The 19,604-nt window shown below is 43.2% G+C and overlaps 2 protein-coding genes across 3 annotated transcripts in view; both read right to left on the bottom strand.

Moving 5' to 3' along the window:
• Positions 1-1,092: 1,092 nt before the first annotated feature.
• On the bottom strand, positions 1,093-7,347 carry LOC306940263 (uncharacterized protein). 2 transcript variants are annotated; one of them, XM_079525285.1, is made up of 4 exons: positions 6,955-7,347; positions 6,451-6,512; positions 5,303-5,431; positions 1,093-2,527 (listed from the first exon to the last, which is right to left on the bottom strand). In XM_079525285.1, exons 1-4 carry the CDS (start codon positions 7,250-7,252, stop codon positions 2,375-2,377), a joined length of 642 nt encoding a protein of 213 aa, XP_079381411.1. In that variant the 5' UTR covers positions 7,253-7,347; the 3' UTR covers positions 1,093-2,374. The 2 variants fall into 2 exon arrangements, with proteins under 2 accessions (XP_079381411.1, XP_079381410.1); XM_079525284.1 differs by lacking the exon at positions 6,451-6,512.
• LOC306932108 (solute carrier family 15 member 1-like) overlaps positions 7,323-19,604 on the bottom strand; it is a gene marked incomplete at both ends in the record, with an annotated part of 38,293 nt that continues 26,011 nt past the window's right edge. The window contains 8 exons of the mRNA XM_079513810.1: positions 7,323-7,375; positions 9,241-9,436; positions 11,620-11,727; positions 12,923-13,009; positions 13,564-13,614; positions 14,791-14,914; positions 15,291-15,398; positions 16,798-16,844. Of these exons, the coding sequence (XP_079369936.1) occupies positions 7,323-7,375; positions 9,241-9,436; positions 11,620-11,727; positions 12,923-13,009; positions 13,564-13,614; positions 14,791-14,914; positions 15,291-15,398; positions 16,798-16,844 (774 nt within the window). The remainder of the gene's footprint in view (positions 7,376-9,240; positions 9,437-11,619; positions 11,728-12,922; positions 13,010-13,563; positions 13,615-14,790; positions 14,915-15,290; positions 15,399-16,797; positions 16,845-19,604) is intronic.

The raw sequence follows: 19,604 nt of genomic DNA, 5'->3' as shown, positions 1-19,604 counted from the left end.
CCAATATAAACAGCTTGAATGTAGTATTCATATTTAAAAATGTTCCAACTCTTTTGAAAGCTTCCCCAGACAACACTGATAGAATTTGCAGCCTTCATCATCACAAAAGGCTTTTTCTGGCTTTAAAAAATAATTCAACATAATTAATATACACCATCGGTGTATGATTGTGTGTGAATGGGTGAATGTAATGCACAATCTATGAAAAGCACCTTGGATAAAGGCGCTATATAAATGCACCATTTACCATTTGATGACCGATTAATTGCCCATCCCTAGATTGGAGCCATAAGAAAGCAGGGGCAGAGGTGTGGGCGAGATCATAGTGTCTGATATCACTTGTCAACCCTTTGAGTCTCTGCACATCCTTATTGTCACTGTCCAGCAGAAACCCTTTATCTCCATATTTCAACTTTTTATGTTTTTTACGTACATTTACGCTCTACATGCTACATGGATATGTATTCAATTTTAATAAAAATAAGTTTAAAATGTTTCACTTGTGTCATCACCATGCAAGAGCATTGCACAAAAGTAGTGAAAATACAGTAGCATGTAGATAATACATCTACAAGCTCACAACGCATTGTGAGACTTTGTGCGCTTGTAGATCTTATATTCACACCGTTTTAAAATGTTTTTCTTTAAATAATGATAAAAAAGGAACTGTTTTGGACATTTGGACAGATATGATAAACTGTGGAACAAACTCCCCATTGCAGTTAGAACTGCAGATTCAATCACCCAATCTTCCGCGATAATCTGAAGACTAGGGATGAGTATCGTTGGGATATTTGTGAATCCCGTTCAGGTTCCTTAACGGTTCCCTATTTCGGTTCCAAATGGTATGAAATGGTATAAAATAACTTAAAATGTTTATTAAAAGTAATAGGTCAAATTATTATTTAACAAAAAGTTTTATCCCCATTTATTGCCTTAGTCAATTTAAGACATGTAATGAATAGAGTAACATATTATCCTTTATTCCAGGGGTTCTCAACCTTTTTGGCCGGGGACCCTCGAAAATGCTTTGGCAACGTCTCGGGACCCCCGCCCCTCCCCCTCCCGACCCCCAATATAAATTGACTGCTACAATAACCTTAATAATAGAGACAATACACCATAAATGAATACTGAAACCATAATCATTAGGGAAGGTGTATGCATGTACTATGTGTACTATATGTAAACTCTTCATTTCCACTTAGTTTACGGCCATTCAGTTGTTTTTAATAATTTGGGGACCCCCCAAAATAATTTGGCGACCCCTCGAGGGGTCGCGACCCACGGGTTGAGAACCCCTGCTTTATTCAACCATATGTTGAGGATAAGAGTGACAATAACAAAAGAAAGCCTATGACTGAGGAGCACAGCAAATCCAATGCATGTTCAAAGTTCAGGTTGTTTGGGTGTAATTGAGGTGATAAACCCTAAAAGAAAACAAAATATAAGTAAAAATGAATGTCATTAAACCTTTAACATCACTAGGGCACACAATGAGTTTGGCAAATCCTCTTTTTCTTTTAATGCCCTCAACTCTTAGAATGACCACATTTTAAAGTTTGTTTCTATGACATCACTTGCACATTTCAAATCCATGATTACTCCATTGTATCCGTTTGAAATAGTTTTTTAGCTTACTTACATTTCACTTATATATTTTAGTACGTAACTTGTATATATATTTTTGTCTGTGGTTGTTTCATTGTTTGCTGCTGTGTTTTATATTGTTCGCTCGTCATAACTGTAAATGAGGGTTACCTCAGTGGCTTTCGAGCCTAAATAAAGGTTTGAAATTAAACGTTTGCCAAAAACTACAACTAAAGGTTTTTCCCCCCTGTATGAGTCCTTGTGTGTGCTTTTAGAGAAACATTTTGACTAAACCCTTTGCTACAAATTGTACAAGTAAATGGCTTTTCCCCTGTATGAGTCATCATGTGTTTTTTTAGATCGCCTGTGTGAACAAAGCCTTTGCCACAAAATGCACAAGTAAAAGGCTTTTCCCCTGTATGAGTCCTCATGTGTATATTCAGAGCACCCTTTTGATTAAAGCCTTTGCTACAAACTGAACAAATAAATGGCTTTTCATCTGTATGAGTCATCATGTGCTTCTTCAGATTTCCCTTTAGAGTACATGTTTTTCCACAGACTGTACAACTATAACTTTTCTTCCCTGTGTGACTCTGCATGGAGTGAGTTTCATTCTCACCACTGTCTTCAGAACAGTGTGAAGAGAGGAGCTGGTCATCACTAGTTGGTTGTGATCGTACCCAGTACTTTATATAAGCTTGTGTGTGTTCAGTTGAAGTGCTGGCTACAGGCTCTGTCTCTCTGTTTTCACCACCATCATGTTCACTTTTCACAGCTAGTAATGTCAGCATTGGCCTATCAACCTCTTCTCGTCTTTGAAGTAGCTCCTCCTGCTCCTCTTTAATGTGTGGAGGCTCTGGTTCCTCCTGAACCAGACTGGGGCTTCTCTCCTCTTCAGTGGAAACCTCCACTTTACACACATGGAGTTGCAGGACATCTGGGGAAAATATCAAATGAAAGCAACTATGAAATATTATAACTGTACATGTGTACATTAAAAGTTACCTCTGTTTCATAGGTGTGGAGTAACTTCAGATGTAAATAAATGCAGTTTCTAAACCATAGATTTAGCTTAATTTATGTAAGATATTTGGGATTGTCTGCAATCATTCAACTTTACCAATATACTTTGTGGTGGAAATTGCACAATGTATCTGTTTTGTAGAGTAATGTTTGACTGTTTGTGTACGATAAGTGTGTGGCGGTTTCCGGTTCACCCAGTCCAATCCTGTTTAATCTAGTAAACTGGATGAATTTATTTGAATTATTATTGTTTACAGATGGAACCGCTCGCAGCGCTGCTCAAGCTTGAAAAAAAAGGGGCACGGTGGCACAGTTGGTAGTGCTGTCGCCTCACAGCTAGAAGGTCCTGGGTTCGATTCCCGCTCGGGGCGCTGTGGGTGCTGGCGGCGTGTTTCCTCCTCCGCGTCATCAGTGCCCATACCCGAGGCGGGGTTGGCGAAAGGGCCTTTCTGTGCGGAGTTTGCATGTTCTCCCCGTGTCCCCTAGGGTAGGTACCCTCACAAAAACATGCAGTAATCCTGGTCTCTAAACAAACTGCCAAACTGCCTCCCCCTGGCCAGCCGGGGCACCTGATGGGGAAAGGAACTGGTTGGAATAACGTGTTCCTTCCACGCGCTACGTCCAACCAGGGAAACTCCCCCCTGTCACATGTAAAGGAGCAACTTGGACACTCAGGCAGGAAGGAAGCATGAGTTCAAGTCCGTTGCTCTCCCCATGTCCCCCATATATGGGGACTAGGTTGGCGGAGGGTGTGTAGAGAGCCCAGGATCACATTAGATAATTGGCACAGGGGTGAAAAAAATGGGTTACAAAATCGAGGGATACAAATTTTAGAAAGAAAGGTTGTGTGTGGGTGGATTGGAATGAGGAGTGCTTGTTTTTCTCTAGGCTCCTCCGGTTTTGCCAGTACTGTGGTATCAGTGTGGTTTAGGAAGAGTTTTTCTACTTTTTCACAAATCCAGCGCTCCCTGGCTGTGATGCAAACGGCCTGAAGTTGAGTGAGTGAACCAGCAGCAAAGAAACTTTTTCAAGTTTCAGAGGCAAACATTTTGCTTGCTATTTGTAACAAATGCAATGCAATAGTTCCACGAGGAGCTGACTAGACATAAGCAAAGCTACAGTCACAACTGCAGACGTGATCCCCTCCATCCAGGCATTAAGGCGCCTGCTCAAACAGACCGCCCCCACAGACGAGGGGATAAAAACTACAAAGTAGACATGGATAAAAGCAGTCCAAAGGCGTTTTAGTGACATTGAGGAAAAGCCCTTGTATTATCTCTCCACGATATTGGACCCGAGGTACAAGGACAGCTATTTCACCATTGCACCCTTGACCCCTTGTGTGCCGAGACCTGGCTGTCGACCCGCTCTGCCGCTTTTGCCGCTATCTCCAGATCATGAGTGTGGGCTGGGTCCATAGCTGCGAAAGCACTTCTTGTCTTGCCCGTCAGTATGGGAATTAGCCGGACGGCCAACTGTCATGGCCAGTTTATAGACAGCTGACAGTCTCTCTAAAGTGGTGAGGAATGGTTCGATGTCATCCGAGAGACATCCGAGAGAATTAAGTATAATTATAAGTTTTATAATTAAAAAGTAATCAGATGGGCATACATTCGTGTACGATAAACACAACATCGAAATGCAAACGCTACTTGGTTGCTGAACCTACACCTATCAGACCTAGCACCCTCTATGGCAGGGGTTCTCAACCCGTGGGTCGTGACCCCTATGGGGGTCGCCAAATTATTTTGGGGGTCCCCAAATTATTATTTTTTGCAACTGAATGGCTGGAAAATGGAAGTGAAGAGTTTATATAGTACACATAGTACATGAATAAACTTGCATGTTTTCTCTATTATTGTCTCCACCAGGCCGAAGGCATGGGGAGAGAGTATGTTTTGCACTCCGTCCGTGTGTGTGTCCATGTGCGAGTGTGTGTGTGTGTGTGTCCGTCTGTTACCAGCTAATCTCCGGCACCGTTAACCCTGTCGATGCCAAATTTTGCACACACTCCCTGGATGCCAACGATGAACCTCTGCCCCAAATTCTCCAGAACGGCCTGTTATAGCGCCACCAGGAGGCCAACGTTTGAAAAACACATTTTTGAATATTACTCCTCCAGATTCTGTCCAAAAATCCCGCAAAACGTTACACAGTATCTCTATACTAGTCATGTGTTCAAGACGGATCTTTCCGATATTTCATATTCCATCCTGATTGGCTAACATTGGCTTTCAAAGTTTGCAGGATTGGCCCTGCCAAAGCAGCCAAAGCATTTCCTCTATGACAGGGGTGGGCAACTTTGACAATGGAGAGGGCCACTATATTTCCACACTCACTCCAGAGGGCCACATTACAAAATAGCCAATCTACAAACTCAAAACGCGTTTGAGTTTGTAGATGTTTTTTTTATTTATATATTCAAATTGAAATCCTGCATATATTTATTTTGCTATTTTTGAATTGGAATCCTAAAAAGAATATTTTATTTAATTTCAAATGCATTTAGTTATACTTGTACACATTGGACACTGTTTGGAATTGTAACAGCTGAAATCAATACTATTATCAGTATTACGATATTAACCTGAGGGCCACATTTAGTGAAGGTGGGGGCCGCCAGTTGTCCATGTATGGGATGACGGTGACCCTTATATCAGTAGTCATAAAGTAATTACTTGTGTTTTACCTGAGAGAGTGTCACACCTGGTCTTCCTATGCAGTAATGTTGACACGCCAGCCTCCTCTTCCTGTCGACGTTGTGGTTCCTCCTGGGCCAGACTGGGACTCTTCTTCTCCTCATGTTCAGCTGAAACCTCTTTAGAGACAGAATAGGTAGAATGAAAGCAATACTGCACCTTATGCACAAGTTACTTTAGTTGCAAATCCATATTGCCCTTAAAAGAAAAACGCATGCACTTTACACCTTTGAACTTTCCTTGTGTATGTATGTTTATAAATGCTTTGTTTCCTAATGTAAGGTAGTGTTTGCTTGTTTTGTTTTATGTTTTTATGTGGGGACTGCGGATGAAAATGAGCATTTTTTGCTAAATCCTGTATTTACATTGCATTTATGTCCATTAATAAGTGTTACGAAGGCTTTCACTTAGAGCTCCATACATGAGGATAACATATAGTCCAATATATGGAGACAACGGCGACATCCAGCGCTGACATCAGATTAATGTAGCCTTACAACCCAGACCCCTTCGTACCGTATACTACTCCCATGCTCCGAGGTATCTGGCTTTACAACCCAGATACCTTGCATACATGTAGCTTCACCAAGACCACCATTCCAATTACACCTGTTAAACATCCCGGTTTAAGTTCTAATCGGACACCACTGAGGCGATCCCTAAACCTAACCTTTGAATAACAGTCCCTATCAATCCTATTTAACAATAAGCATTGTCCAGTCTAAATAAACAAATAAATTAAAGTAAGAATTAGCTAGGGCTGGTGCCGCTGGTATGATCTTTTTTGTTATCGTGGTAATAAATCACTTTACGGCGGTAAACGTGGTATTGATCGATAACAAAAAAAAATGTTTTGAATGAAATACAAAATGATATAGTAATAATCGTTATATCGTAATAATAATAATAATAAATAACATATAAGGGGCACGGTGGCGCAGTAAGCGGCCTGCCCACTCCACAGTTTGGGGACTCTCCTCAGGATGGCAGAAGAAATTGTGGGATAAAATTTAAATTAAAAAAATAATAATCACCTTATGAACTTACACAAACTGCAGTATGGCCTTATTGCGGTTATTGCATCCAGCCCTAGAATCAGCACCACAAATCAAAGTGTAATTCAGCTAGTTAAACTCACCAACGTTAAACTCACCAACATTGCAGCTGTAGAGCAAGCTTGAATTATCCTCAATCTGCAATCTGTTTCATAAAAATCCCCCGTAGACATGTTATGAGCTGCTTTCTGCTAAGAAATGCTGTGCATAATTATTTCCAATTGTTGGAGTTTGGAAGCGCTCGGAAGTCACTGAACGGCCCTGTGTACCACCTGTTTTGAATTTGCACATAATTCAGGAAGCAGCAGCATCATTTATCATTACCATTTATTTATAAAATAAATGAATTGAAAGAGCACAATTCAAGCTTGCCCTACAGCTGCAATGTTGGTGAGTTTAACGTTGTTTAATACAAGCAGATCGGAAATTTCTATTTGGATCAATGGGCTGTCAATGGAGGGTATTGCAACTCTAGATTCAAAACTCAATATAAAATGTTCTAGTGTTGCAAATTATTGCGGCTATGGACCAGACAGAGCTCTTTGTTGAACTAGGCTGTGTTTGACATGAAGCATGAACGAACCAACCTGCAGTGTTAGGATAGATGTCCATAAAATCAACGTCCAGCAGTTTGTTTTGTGTCTCCAGCAGCCGAGTTTCCAGTGTCTCTATCTTTCTCTGGAAGAGGCTGCATATGAACTCTCCCACCGCACTGAGGCGCTCCAACACAAACACTCTGACATTAAGCGTCACACTATAAACATCGTCACCACGCTGCTGTTTGTCCAAAACACACAATATCTCCTCTCCCACCGACGTCATGTGTTCATTTATCTTCAGCCGTACAGACTCCATTTGACTCCATTTACCTCCTTTATGAGACATTGCGGTGTAGACCTGTTCTTTATTGGCTTCGTGTTGCTTTATCCGACCGTGCGTTACTTTATTCCTTATTCTAACTCGTCTCTAACTGCTGCGCCATAGATATATCTATGTGCTGCGCTGCCCCTGAAAATAAACACAAGAGAAACAAGCACTTGCTTCCGGGTCAACGTGTTTCAAGCATGCGCAGCAAAGGATCCAGGCACTGTTTCGCCGCCTGGTGGAGGAGGGGTGTAACTGTTACTATGGATGGATGGATGGATGCTGTGGATGCTGTGGGTGGGTGGGTGGGTGGATGGATGGATGGATGGATGGATGGATGGATGGATAGATGGATGGATGGATGGATGGATGGATGGATGGATGGATGGATGGATGGATAGATAGATAGATAGATAGATAGATAGATAGATAGATAGATAGATAGATAGATAGATAGATAGATCGGTCACGGCCACACAGCCAACGGCCACGGAGCCGACTTGGGGACCCAACGCAGCTCCTCCAAAGAAAACAAACAAATTAATGGAGCTGAACGTGAATCCCCCCCACCGCCCACCCTTTTTTTCCCCTCACTGTATATGTTTCTTTTCCCTTTTTACCTCCTTTATTATGAATTCCTGTTCTGTCCTTTGTCTATATAGAAATGTCTATTTGTACGTCTCTAAATGTTTTTGATGATTTGAACATGGTGGACCCTATTGGAAACAAGTGTAATGCTTAATTGGGTCGTCCACTCACAGTTAACAGCCTTTGTATTGAGTTTGTGCTTGAAATGTACTGTAATTCTGCAAACTGTTAATACATTTTTCAATCAATCAATAGATAGATAGATAGATAGATAGATAGATAGATAATTTATTGATCCTACTACTTTATTGATATAGATAGGCTACTTTATTGATCCTTTATTGATATACTTTATTGATTGACTATTGATTATTGATTAAAAGAACAATATTATGGCTATCTAAGTATGCAGTGTTATGTTGGGAGAATAGTTGTTTTAATAGTTGTCAGCAGGCCTGCCTCATAACAGCGTTCCACCCGTCCTGTACTGACAATGTGAATGTTTATCTCCTGTCATTTTTAATAAAAAATTGCTCTTAATCCAGAGCGATTTACAGTAAGCAAAAGACAACAAAAGGTAAATACATTGAATGAATAGAAATGGTAGTCTAACAGTAGACTATCCAAGAACAAAATCAATAGTCTGTACATTGAAACTATACACACTATAATGACCTCAGGTCATCAGGTTGTGTGTATATTATAGTGTGACCTGTGTATATAACATCTAAATGACATCAGTACTTTTACTTCTACTCCACTACATATCAGAGGCAAATATTGTCTCCACTATTTGACAACTTTAGTTATTAGTTAACTTTGTAGATTTTCATTATGATTACAAAACATACATTAATCAACTTCAGCGGTGGCCGAACGGATAGCGGCGCGGTCTAGATACCGGAAGGTTCCCAGTTCGAACCAGCCGTCCGACACGTTAAAATTACCACCGCTGAAATGCCCTTGAACAAGGCATCAACCACTACGATGAAATGTGTTCTATGAGCAGGGCCTGGCTGGAAACAAGTTCTTGAGCTTAGCCCAGATACCCTGGGTAAATATAGATTTCATTTCATTTCATTTCATTTCATTTCATTTCAGCCCTATACACATTTCGGCCATTTGAAAATAGCCGATCTACAAGCTCACAATATGCATCGCAACGCTGAGCTGCTTGTAGATCTGCTATTTTCAAAAGATTTATATACATTTGAAAACGTGTGAAACAGGACATCCTGCACAATGAGGACGTTCTACTTTTGCTACTTCAAGTACATTTTGATGCCCATACCTTTGTACTTTTAATACAGGACCTCTAACTTGTAACGGAGTATACGTCTACATTGCAGTATTTATACTTTTACTTAAGTTAAACATCTGAGTACTTTTTCCACCGCTGCTTTTATGACTACTTGTGTTACGCGTTGGGATGGCCCGCGTTGGGACACTCTTCGCACAGTCTGGCACTTGTCGCCCCGCCGCCTTGTCCTTGTCTTGGGGCTCTGCGTGCAGGGCCTCTATCTGGGCCGGGTCCACGTAGTTGTAGGAGAGCGCCATGGCGGAGAAGACAACGCACGTGGCCGCCAGCAGGGAGGCGAACAGGAGGTACTCGGCCCACTGGCGAGACAGAAACACAAACCTGTTGAACAGGAGGTACTCGGCCCACTGGCGAGACAGAAACACAAACCTGTTGAACAGGAGGTACTCGGCCCACTGGCGAGACAGAAACACAAACCTGTTGAACAGGAGGTACTCGGCCCACTGGTGAGACAGAAACACAAACCTGTTGAACAGGAGGTACTCGGCCCACTGGCGAGACAGAAACACAAACCTGTTGAACAGGAGGTACTCGGCCCACTGGCGAGACAGAAACACAAACCTGTTGAACAGGAGGTACTCGGCCCACTGGCGAGACAGAAACACAAACCTGTTGAACAGGAGGTACTCGGCCCACTGGTGAATATCGGCCCAATATTCACTCCAACATGGCTCGATCGGTGATGAATGGCAATTTACCCGATCTGGAGAAACCGTCTTATACCATTTAAGTGGTGTAAAAGTCAATCGGATATATAGTATAATATCATTTTGCATCTTTGTGACCAGGGACGTGCAGAGAATGCTAGCGAGGCAGGGGCCGAAATTCTTTTAAAGGGCACTTTTAACCAAAATTGGCGAAAATAGCGGTTTGTAGATCCGCTATTTTCGCCTGCACTCTTTAGCTACTGAAGGCGTACAACATGGATTTCTACACATGAAGAGGACCAATTCTCTAAAATGCTGCGTTCGAGTTCAGGAGAGTTTGGGGAAAAGGCAATTCTCCTAAATGCTGCGTTTGGATTCTCCCCTTCCTCCACACACACACACACACACACACACACACACACACACACACACACACACACACACACACACACACACACACACACACACACACACACACACACACACACACACACACACACACACACACACACACACACACACACACACACACACACACACACACACACACACACACACACACACACACACACACACACACACACACACACACAGGAACAGTTTTGACGTGGGTTTTGACATAATAATTTTGGAAATATAAAAAATGTCCCCTATACGCAGAAGAACGGTATCGGCCGATCATGAGAAAAACAACGGGGTGATCGGGATCGGTCCCAAAAAACCTGATGGGAGCATCCCTAAAACCTACGTACGTTAGAGTTGTTAACTTGTTACTGAAGCCCTGTTTGGTCCTGCTGTCTGCTTGTATGTCATCATCATCATCATCATTTTGTTACAGTTTTTGTAACTGATGATTACTTTACTTACATTCATAATTGATGGTGTTGATTCTTAAACAGTTTACACACTTGTTGCAGCAACTGAATGCCACAGACAAAAAACAGTCCAAGTCCACACTATTGATCCATAATGTACAAATGATAGATAAGGGTTCAGGACAACGAGACCTTTTCGTGGAGGGGTCAGAATGAAATTTGGATTTAGACTGTTTTTCGTCTGTGGTACTACTGGTGATTGAGGATAGTATACAGAGACCGAGGATACTGTTTTAGTTGATAATTGACAAGTAAGATGCTCTGATGGCGAGAAGCGTCCTTGCAAGGTCGCGTGCACGCATCCGCCTGGGTGACGGCAGACAGCTGGGCGAGCGCTGGCGCTTGGGCATGCATGGGGGATCAGATCAACATATGGAATGAATTCTGTACTGGCCATATATGGAGCGTCTTGAGTGTACAGGGTTTGATGAGGTCAGATCAACATATGGAATGTCAGAACAGTCAGCTCCATATATGTGACCAGATTTGACTGAGAGACTGCCAACGTGCAACCTCCAGCTTTTCACCAGAGGAGAAAAATGAATTTATTTATATTTTATCCAAAATGAGTTAATGGCACAGGCAGACTCTTCACATACTAACTAGAGAATGTCTGAAATAAATAAATAAATATGAAATTGACATGTAAATATGAAATAAATGCTTAAATATGTAGCTTATGTTAGAGTCTGTAAGACATTACTCTATATATCAGAGTAATGTGTCATATCTCCAAAACTGGTGGGTCAAACTGAACAACCAATATGTCAATTTGAAGCTATGATTCCCTACTTTCACACGACATGAAAAAAACAAAAATTAAAAAAAATCCAATGGCAGCCCCTCAGTCAAATGTGGCCACATAGGGAGAATTGGAGACGTAAGGGTGGCAGCAGTTTATGTGCCGGCTGCTCCTCCCTTATGTCCATTTCTAAAATAGGAAGAATGTAATCCACCAACCTGATATGGAAGCTGTGCCGCCCCGGCGATAATCAGCACAATGATGTTACCCACGGCAACGGTCAACAACCAACAACCGTGCAGCACCGACTTCATGTTGCTAGGCGCCTATAGGGGGTAACAACAATACTTCATGTTGCTAGGCGACTATAGGGGGTAAATGGTAAATGGTGCATTTATATAGCGCCTTTATCCAAGGCGCTTTACAGAGATTGTGCATTACATTCACCCATTCACACACACATTCATACACCGATGGCAGCGGAAACTAGCACATCGGGAGCAATTAGGGGTTCAGTGTCTTGCTCAAGGACACTTCGACAGTAACTCTGGGGGAGCCCGGTTTCGAACTGGCAACCTTACGGTTACCATGCAGGCACTCTACCCCTGAGCCACCGCCGCCTAACAACAATACTTCATGTTGCTAGGCGCCTATTTAGGCGGCTATGGGGCAACAACAATATGCATCATGTTGTATTGACCACTTAAACCCATTCTGGGCGGGAACCCCTTTTGGTGTTGTAAGCATTATGTTAATACTTTAGCTATTGAAAAATAGCAGATCTACAAGCTCATAGCAGAGCTTGTAGATCTGCTATTTTTGAAAAATCAAGAAAATGTGGCGCAAATCTTTGAATATATATGCTTTCAGAGCAAACGTTTTTAAGTCAAATCTTTGCTTCTGGGGGGTCCCTGGAACAACATATTTTCAGGTGGGAGTCTGCAGCCAAATACATATATTTTTGGAGGTCCTTGACATGAAAAGGTTTGAGTACCACTGACATAGAAAACATGAGTTTTTCAGAAAACTGTAATATCTGTAATAAGACATTTGTAGAATCGTCCTCAGGTCAAAATGGGTTAAACCCAATAGTTGACTGCATGGGCTCTCTACTTGGTCCGCTCTTACTTTTCATCTACACTGAATCTACACTTATCTCCTCGCTGAAAAGCTACATGCTCACAATGCGTTGCAACAAGAGCTTGTAGATCAGCTGTTTTCACCAGATGTTTAGCTCCTTCTTTTAGCTCTTTTGTTCGCCTGCTAAGACATGCCAAGAATAGGAATGCTAGGGTTGAATAGTAATGCTAGGGTTGAATAGGAATGCTAGGGTTACAGTGAAAATAAACATCTCCAGCATACAGTAAGTATACATGCATGCACGGGCACATGCACACGCACACACACAGTCACGCACGCACACACGCACGGCGCACACACACACATGCACGCACACAGTCACGCACGCACGGCGCACACACACACACACACACACACACACGCATGCACACACACACATACTTGTGAGTAGGAGAATTCCAGGCCTGTAAAGGAGAAAACCACCTCCCCTGCAGTCATGAGGAAGTACTGTGGGATCTGCCAGGTCATGTGGATCATAGACATATATACATAGACGCCCCTTCCGGCTCTGAGACGTGTGTCAAAATTGAAGGCACTATTTTCCCGACATTCCTTGCGAAGAATAGCGGAAGCAAAGCGGAAGCTTGTCAAGCTTCCGCGTGCGTAACATAAGTCCCGGAAAAGACGCGCTGTGATTGGCCAGTAGTCACTTGAGTGACAGCGAGAGACATGGAGGATTCACATGAGTGACGTCACTCGGGCAGCGACGCAGTCGCCTTCAGCAAATGCCTTCAGCACTTCTAAATAAGAAAGCTGCGGAGAACTGTTGCTTTGTGTTCACTCTTTTAATGTTTTCTGTTAGTAATCTAATCCCCCCTGGCTCTGATGTTGTATTGTTAATAACTTTGTTGTTTGTGTTTGTTTGTTTGTCTTGTTTTGTAATGTATATTGTAATGACTGTTATAAAGATTTGTTTAAAAAAAAAAAAGCCTTCAGCACTGCACTTCCGCCTTCATTGGGATACACGTCGCTCCAATGAACTGCAGCGGCAAATGAGGCGTCTATGTATATATGTCTATGATGTGGATGGTGTTGGGGTCGACGTCCATTATGGCTCTGATACTCTCTGCACACTGGAACCAAACACAGCCATTATGGATCTGATGCTCTCTGCACACTGGAACCAAACACAGCCATTATGGATCTGATTCTCTATGCACACTGGAACCAAACACAGCCATTATGGATCTGATTCTCTATGCACACTGGAACCAAACACAGCCATTATGGATCTGATGCTCTATGCACACTGGAACCAAACACAGCCATTATGGATCTGATACTCTCTGCACACTGGAACCAAACACAGCCATTATGGATCTGATGCTCTCTGCACACTGGAACCAAACACAGCCATTATGGATCTAATTCTCTATGCACACTGGAACCAAACACAGACATAATGGATCTGATGCTCTATGCACACTGGAACCAAACACAGCCATTATGGATCAGATGCTCTCTGCACACTGGAACCAAACACAGCCATTATGGATCTGATTCTCTATGCACACTGGAACCAAACACAGACATTATGGATCTGATGCTCTCTGCACACTGGAACCAAACGCCAGCAGACACAAAGACACTTTTACGTGTGAAATGTGTGAAATGCCCTGACTCCCTCCCTCTTAAAACAGGCTTGAAAATATACCTTTTAGCATGCCAAAGGGAGCCAAGTCAAGTGACTACCCCCTCCTTATAACCCTCTTAATTTTTCCCTTCATTTTCCCCCAACCTTTCTTTATTATTTTTAACTTTTTATGATGATTTGAATTTTGCTGTTATTTTTCATGTCATGCTTATGAATTGAATGCCCAGGACCTGAATGGAAACAAGACCTTTTTCCGGTGATCCCTTTGGACGTGTGTTTGACCGTACTTTGTACTGTAACCACATAAAGTAATCAATCAATCAATCAATCAATCAATCAACGTCGACTTTTACAGTACATTCAGAATGTTTGAATGTACTGTACAACACGTCTCTTCAGTTATAAAATAAAGCGGCAAATTGTATAATGCAGTGTGCAAGGTAACACATCCCTAATGTGACAGTTGAGCGTATACAGTAGTATGCAGTAGTCAAGGTCAATTATGTCAGTAAAGTGACAAGCGTGCAAAGCGTAGAATGCAATGAGTGAAGTGAGTCATCAGTAAAGTGACAGAGAAATGGTTGACTGAGCGAAGTAACTTGTGTCAGTAAAGTGACAGACAAGCAAGCGTAATATATTGTGCAAGGTAACTCACATTGGGTCCAAATGTGAATGTGGAGGGGATGACCAGTGTGAAAGAGCTGCCAAAGCCCAGCTCCTGAGTGTATATACACTCTTGAATCTCTTGATCCATGTTGTTGATGATCCTGAACTCAGCACTGACAGACAATGGAAGATGAACTCTTAGGGCGATTCATACTATTGAACTATATATATATATATATATATATATATATATACTATGAAATACCATTTTACAGCCGGTTCTGTAGAGACTACAATGTGACGTAATTCGAGGTTCGGTCAGTTTATGTATCCACGTTGCAAGGCTCATTTACCGGCCTATTTACAAGCGAGTTCGGCGCTAGCTGTGAGGGACTGTACTTGAATTGACTTGTATAGAGCCTAACGAACTTCGGGTCTAGGACATTTCCCAAACCGACTAAATAGGAGTATGAATCGGCCCTTAGACTCAAAACAGTAAATATGAACTTACATAGTGAAAATTCAAAGACATTTCTATTACAAACGTACTTGCCCTTGGGTACCAGCTCGTATTCTGAAATGTTGAAGGTTTCAATGCTCCTGAAGTCCAGCTCTCCCACGGTGACGTTCAAATCTGAGCCGAAACCATTCACAAATCTGCAGAAAGAGCATTCGCCAAGCCAACAGCTAATCATTATTAGTATGGGTATACTAATACTATACTGCACTTAGCAAGAGTATCAACACATACAGTGACAGATTATCATTGAAATGTATACATTTGGTTGATTGATTTGATTATTATTATTTTATTTATTTCCATAAATCAATCATTGAACACCATTTATGTCTGTGTGTTGGTTAAAAAAATATTAAACCAATGGAAAAGTATTAGAAAAGTGCTTCGGCTCCTTTTTTTTTCATAAATCAGTGCTACTGAACACCCTTTACATATGTGTGTTGGTTAAAAAAATATTGAACCAATGAAACGTATTTGTGGAAATATCCAGGATATTGGGATGTGTTAATGTTTAATAAATATGTTGTGGAATAACAGTGCCTAAAAGGAATGTAAATGATTAATGTGTTAAACCCTAAACTCTCACAAACCAGTTGAGAGTAGAGTGGGAAAATAGACCATTCCACCAGCCCATGTAATTACCATACACTCATGGCAACAATGGGGGTAGGGGTTGAGGTGTGAAAAGGCTCCCTCCCAAGGGAAGAGAGAGGATGTCAGTGCCAGAACCACTAGTAAGTTCCACCAGCAAACTGCTTCTCCCATGCCTCATGGCTAGCACATGTCAGTGGGGAAATACTTCCTGGTCTTTCAACCAATAGAAAGGCTGTTACAATGTGCTCAGCAGCCAATGATGCCAAGCTGGTACGGAACCGCCCACAGGGCGGGCTCCACTGAACAGAGGTTTTATAAACCCTGCGATGGCTCTAGCAGTCAGATTCTAGTAACATCAACAGGAGTCCACACCTCGTGCCAACGTACGATGAACAACACAGCTCACATAGACCAATGGTAATTATTGATACATAATGCAAACTATTAATAATCAATGAATAATGTGTTATCCATGTGTTGTAACCTGCCTGTAATTGACGAATGCTATGTATATCTCTGTCTCATTTATGCAGGTTATTTACCTAACTAAACGTCTAACCTAAACTGGGTTAACACTAACCCTAAAACCAACCCTAGATAACTGGTTCATGTGTTTAAATGTATGTTTGTTAAACGACAATAAAAGTATAAAAGACACTTGAGTTATATTATTTAGACAGTTTGAGTAAAGACATGCTCTTTGTGCAGTTGTGACCTTTTCAGTAAGGGTAGTTATGAGTCGATGCTATCAACTTAGCAAATTAAATCGTGGATAGCTATAAATCTGAACAGTATTAAAAAGCGCTTTGATAAAAACATCCTAACTCCACTTGAGCTGCGGATGTTTTTTCATTTCCTGAAACATTTTGGACTTATAGGTGGTTTCTTCCAGACAGCAGAGAGATATATATAGGACTATACTGGGACTGTGTTTGAACTTGCCTGATTGCATTGGCACCTTGCTCTGGCTTGGCTGACAGGTCCAGAAACTGGAGGAGAACAAAAAGAAAGGCAAAGGAAAGACTACAAACTGTCCCACGTCAACTGACCATTATTCACATGGTGCTGTTTGGGGGGGACGAGACCCTAGCCCAGTGGTTCTCAATGACAATTACATATTGGGGGGGACGAGACCCTAGCCCAGTGGTTCTATTTGGGGGGGACGAGACCCTAGCCCAGTGGTTATTCACATGGTGCTGTTTGGGGGGGACGAGACCCTAGCCCAGTGGTTATTCACATGGTGCTATTTGGGGGGAACGAGACCCTAGCCCAGTGGTTCTCAACTGACCATATTCACATGGTGCTATTTGGGGGTACGAGACCCTAGCCCAGTGGTTATTCACATGGTGCTATTTGGGGGGGGCGAGACCCTAGCCCAGTGGTTATTCACATGGTGCTGTTTCGGGGGGACGAGACCCTAGCCCAGTGGTTATTCACATGGTGCTATTTGGGGGGGACGAGACCCTAGCCCAGTGGTTCTCAACTGACCATATTCACATGGTGCTATTTGGGGGTACGAGACCCTAGCCCAGTGGTTATTCACATGGTGCTATTTGGGGGGACGAGACCCTAGCCCAGTGGTTATTCACATGGTGCTGTTTCGGGGGGACGAGACCCTAGCCCAGTGGTTATTCACATGGTGCTATTTGGGGGGGACGAGACCCTAGCCCAGTGGTTATTCACATGGTGCTATTTGGGGGGACGAGACCCTAGCCCAGTGGTTATTCACATGGTGCTGTTTGGGGGGGACGAGACCCTAGCCCAGTGGTTATTCATATGGTGCTGTTTGGGGGGGACGAGGCCCTAGCCCAGTGGTTATTCACATGGTGCTGTTTGGGGGGGACGAGACCCTAGCCCAGTGGTTATTCACATGGTGCTATTTGGGGGGGACGAGACCCTAGCCCAGTGGTTATTCACATGGTGCTATTTGGGGGGACGAGACCCTAGCCCAGTGGTTATTCACATGGTGCTGTTTGGGGGGGGGAGACCCTAGCCCAGTGGTTATTCACATGGTGCTGTTTGGGGGGGGGAGACCCTAGCCCAGTGGTTATTCACATGGTGCTATTTGGGGGGGACGAGACCCTAGCCCAGTGGTTATTCACATGGTGCTATTTGGGGGGGACGAGACCCTAGCCCAGTGGTTATTCACATGGTGCTATTTGGGGGGACGAGACCCTAGCCCAGTGGTTATTCACATGGTGCTGTTTGGGGGGGACGAGACCCTAGCCCAGTGGTTATTCACATGGTGCTGTTTGGGGGGGACGAGGCCCTAGCCCAGTGGTTATTCACATGGTGCTGTTTGGGGGGGACGAGACCCTAGCCCAGTGGTTATTCACATGGTGCTATTTGGGGGGGACGAGACCCTAGCCCAGTGGTTATTCACATGGTGCTGTTTGGGGGGGGGGGGAGACCCTAGCCCAGTGGTTATTCACATGGTGCTGTTTGGGGGGGGGGAGACCCTAGCCCAGTGGTTATTCACATGGTGCTATTTGGGGGGGACGAGACCCTAGCCCAGTGGTTCTCAACTGACCATTATTCACATGGTGCTATTTGGGGGGGACGAGACCCTAGCCCAGTGGTTCTCAACTGACCATTATTCACATGGTGCTGTTTGGGGGGGACGAGACCCTAGCCCAGTGGTTCTCAACTGACCATTATTCACATGGTGCTATTTGGGGGGGACGAGACCCTAGCCCAGTGGTTATTCACATGGTGCTATTTGGGGGGACGAGACCCTAGCCCAGTGGTTATTCACATGGTGCTATTTGGGGGGACGAGACCCTAGCCCAGTGGTTCTCAACTGACCATTATTCACATGGTGCTGTTTGGGGGGACGAGACCCTAGCCCAATGGTTCTCAACTGACCATTATTCACATGGTGCTATTTGGGGGGACGAGACCCTAGCCCAGTGGTTATTCACATGGTGCTATTTGGGGGGACGAGACCCTAGCCCAGTGGTTCTCAACTGACCATATTCACATGGTGCTATTTGGGGGGACGAGACCCTAGCCCAGTGGTTCTCAACTGGCCATTATTCACATGGTGCTATTTGGGGGGACGAGACCCTAGCCCAGTGGTTATTCACATGGTGCTATTTGCGGGGACGAGACCCTAGCCCAGTAGTTCTCAACTGACCATTATTCACATGGTGCTATTTGGGGGGGACGAGACCCTAGCCCAGTGGTTCTCAACTGACCATATTCACATGGTGCTATTTGGGGGGGACGAGACCCTAGCCCAGTGGTTCTCAATGACAATTACAATGTAGGCATTTAGCAGACCCTCTTAATCCAGAGCGATTTACATTAAGCAAGAACAAAAAGCATGGCAATACATCACATGAAAAGTAAGCTAAGAACGCGTAAGCTAAGAACGTAACCATGGAATATCTATATAATGAAACTATAAACTATACATCTATACTATACTATACTATACTATACTATACTATACTATATCTCAAAGTGGGGTCCGGGGACCACCAGGGGTCCTTGAGGGAGTGCAAGGGGGTCCCCAGCTAAATGATAGTTTGGAACCAAATGGACCCTTATGGGTCTGTAACTCTCAGATTGAAAATTGAAAAATTGGGGTCTCAGAGATAGAAAATGCCATTAAATGCATGGGGGACCGTAGCATATTGCATATCAAACTGGAGGTCCTTGAAAAGAAAACCACTGCCCTAACCCGAGGACATGCAGGGCAAGAAATATTTCTGAAATACAAGGGAAAAAACATTTCCACATAAGGA

This window comes from Electrona antarctica (genome assembly GCF_951216825.1).
Source record: "Electrona antarctica genome assembly, chromosome: 2".
Taxonomy (NCBI): Eukaryota; Metazoa; Chordata; class Actinopteri; order Myctophiformes; family Myctophidae; genus Electrona; species Electrona antarctica.
This window is presented reverse-complemented; position numbering and strand designations above follow the sequence as displayed.

Coding starts and splice junctions, on each gene's coding strand:
- LOC306940263 (XM_079525284.1), bottom strand. CDS start 7,252: ATGTCTCATAAAGGAGGTAAATGGAGTCAAATGGAGTCTGTACGGCTG. Junction 5,432..6,954: donor CATCTATCCTAACACTGCAG/GTTGGTTCGTTC, acceptor CTGTCTCTAAAG/AGGTTTCAGCTGAACATGAG. Junction 2,528..5,302: donor CAGGTGTGACACTCTCTCAG/GTAAAACACAAG, acceptor TATTTTCCCCAG/ATGTCCTGCAACTCCATGTG.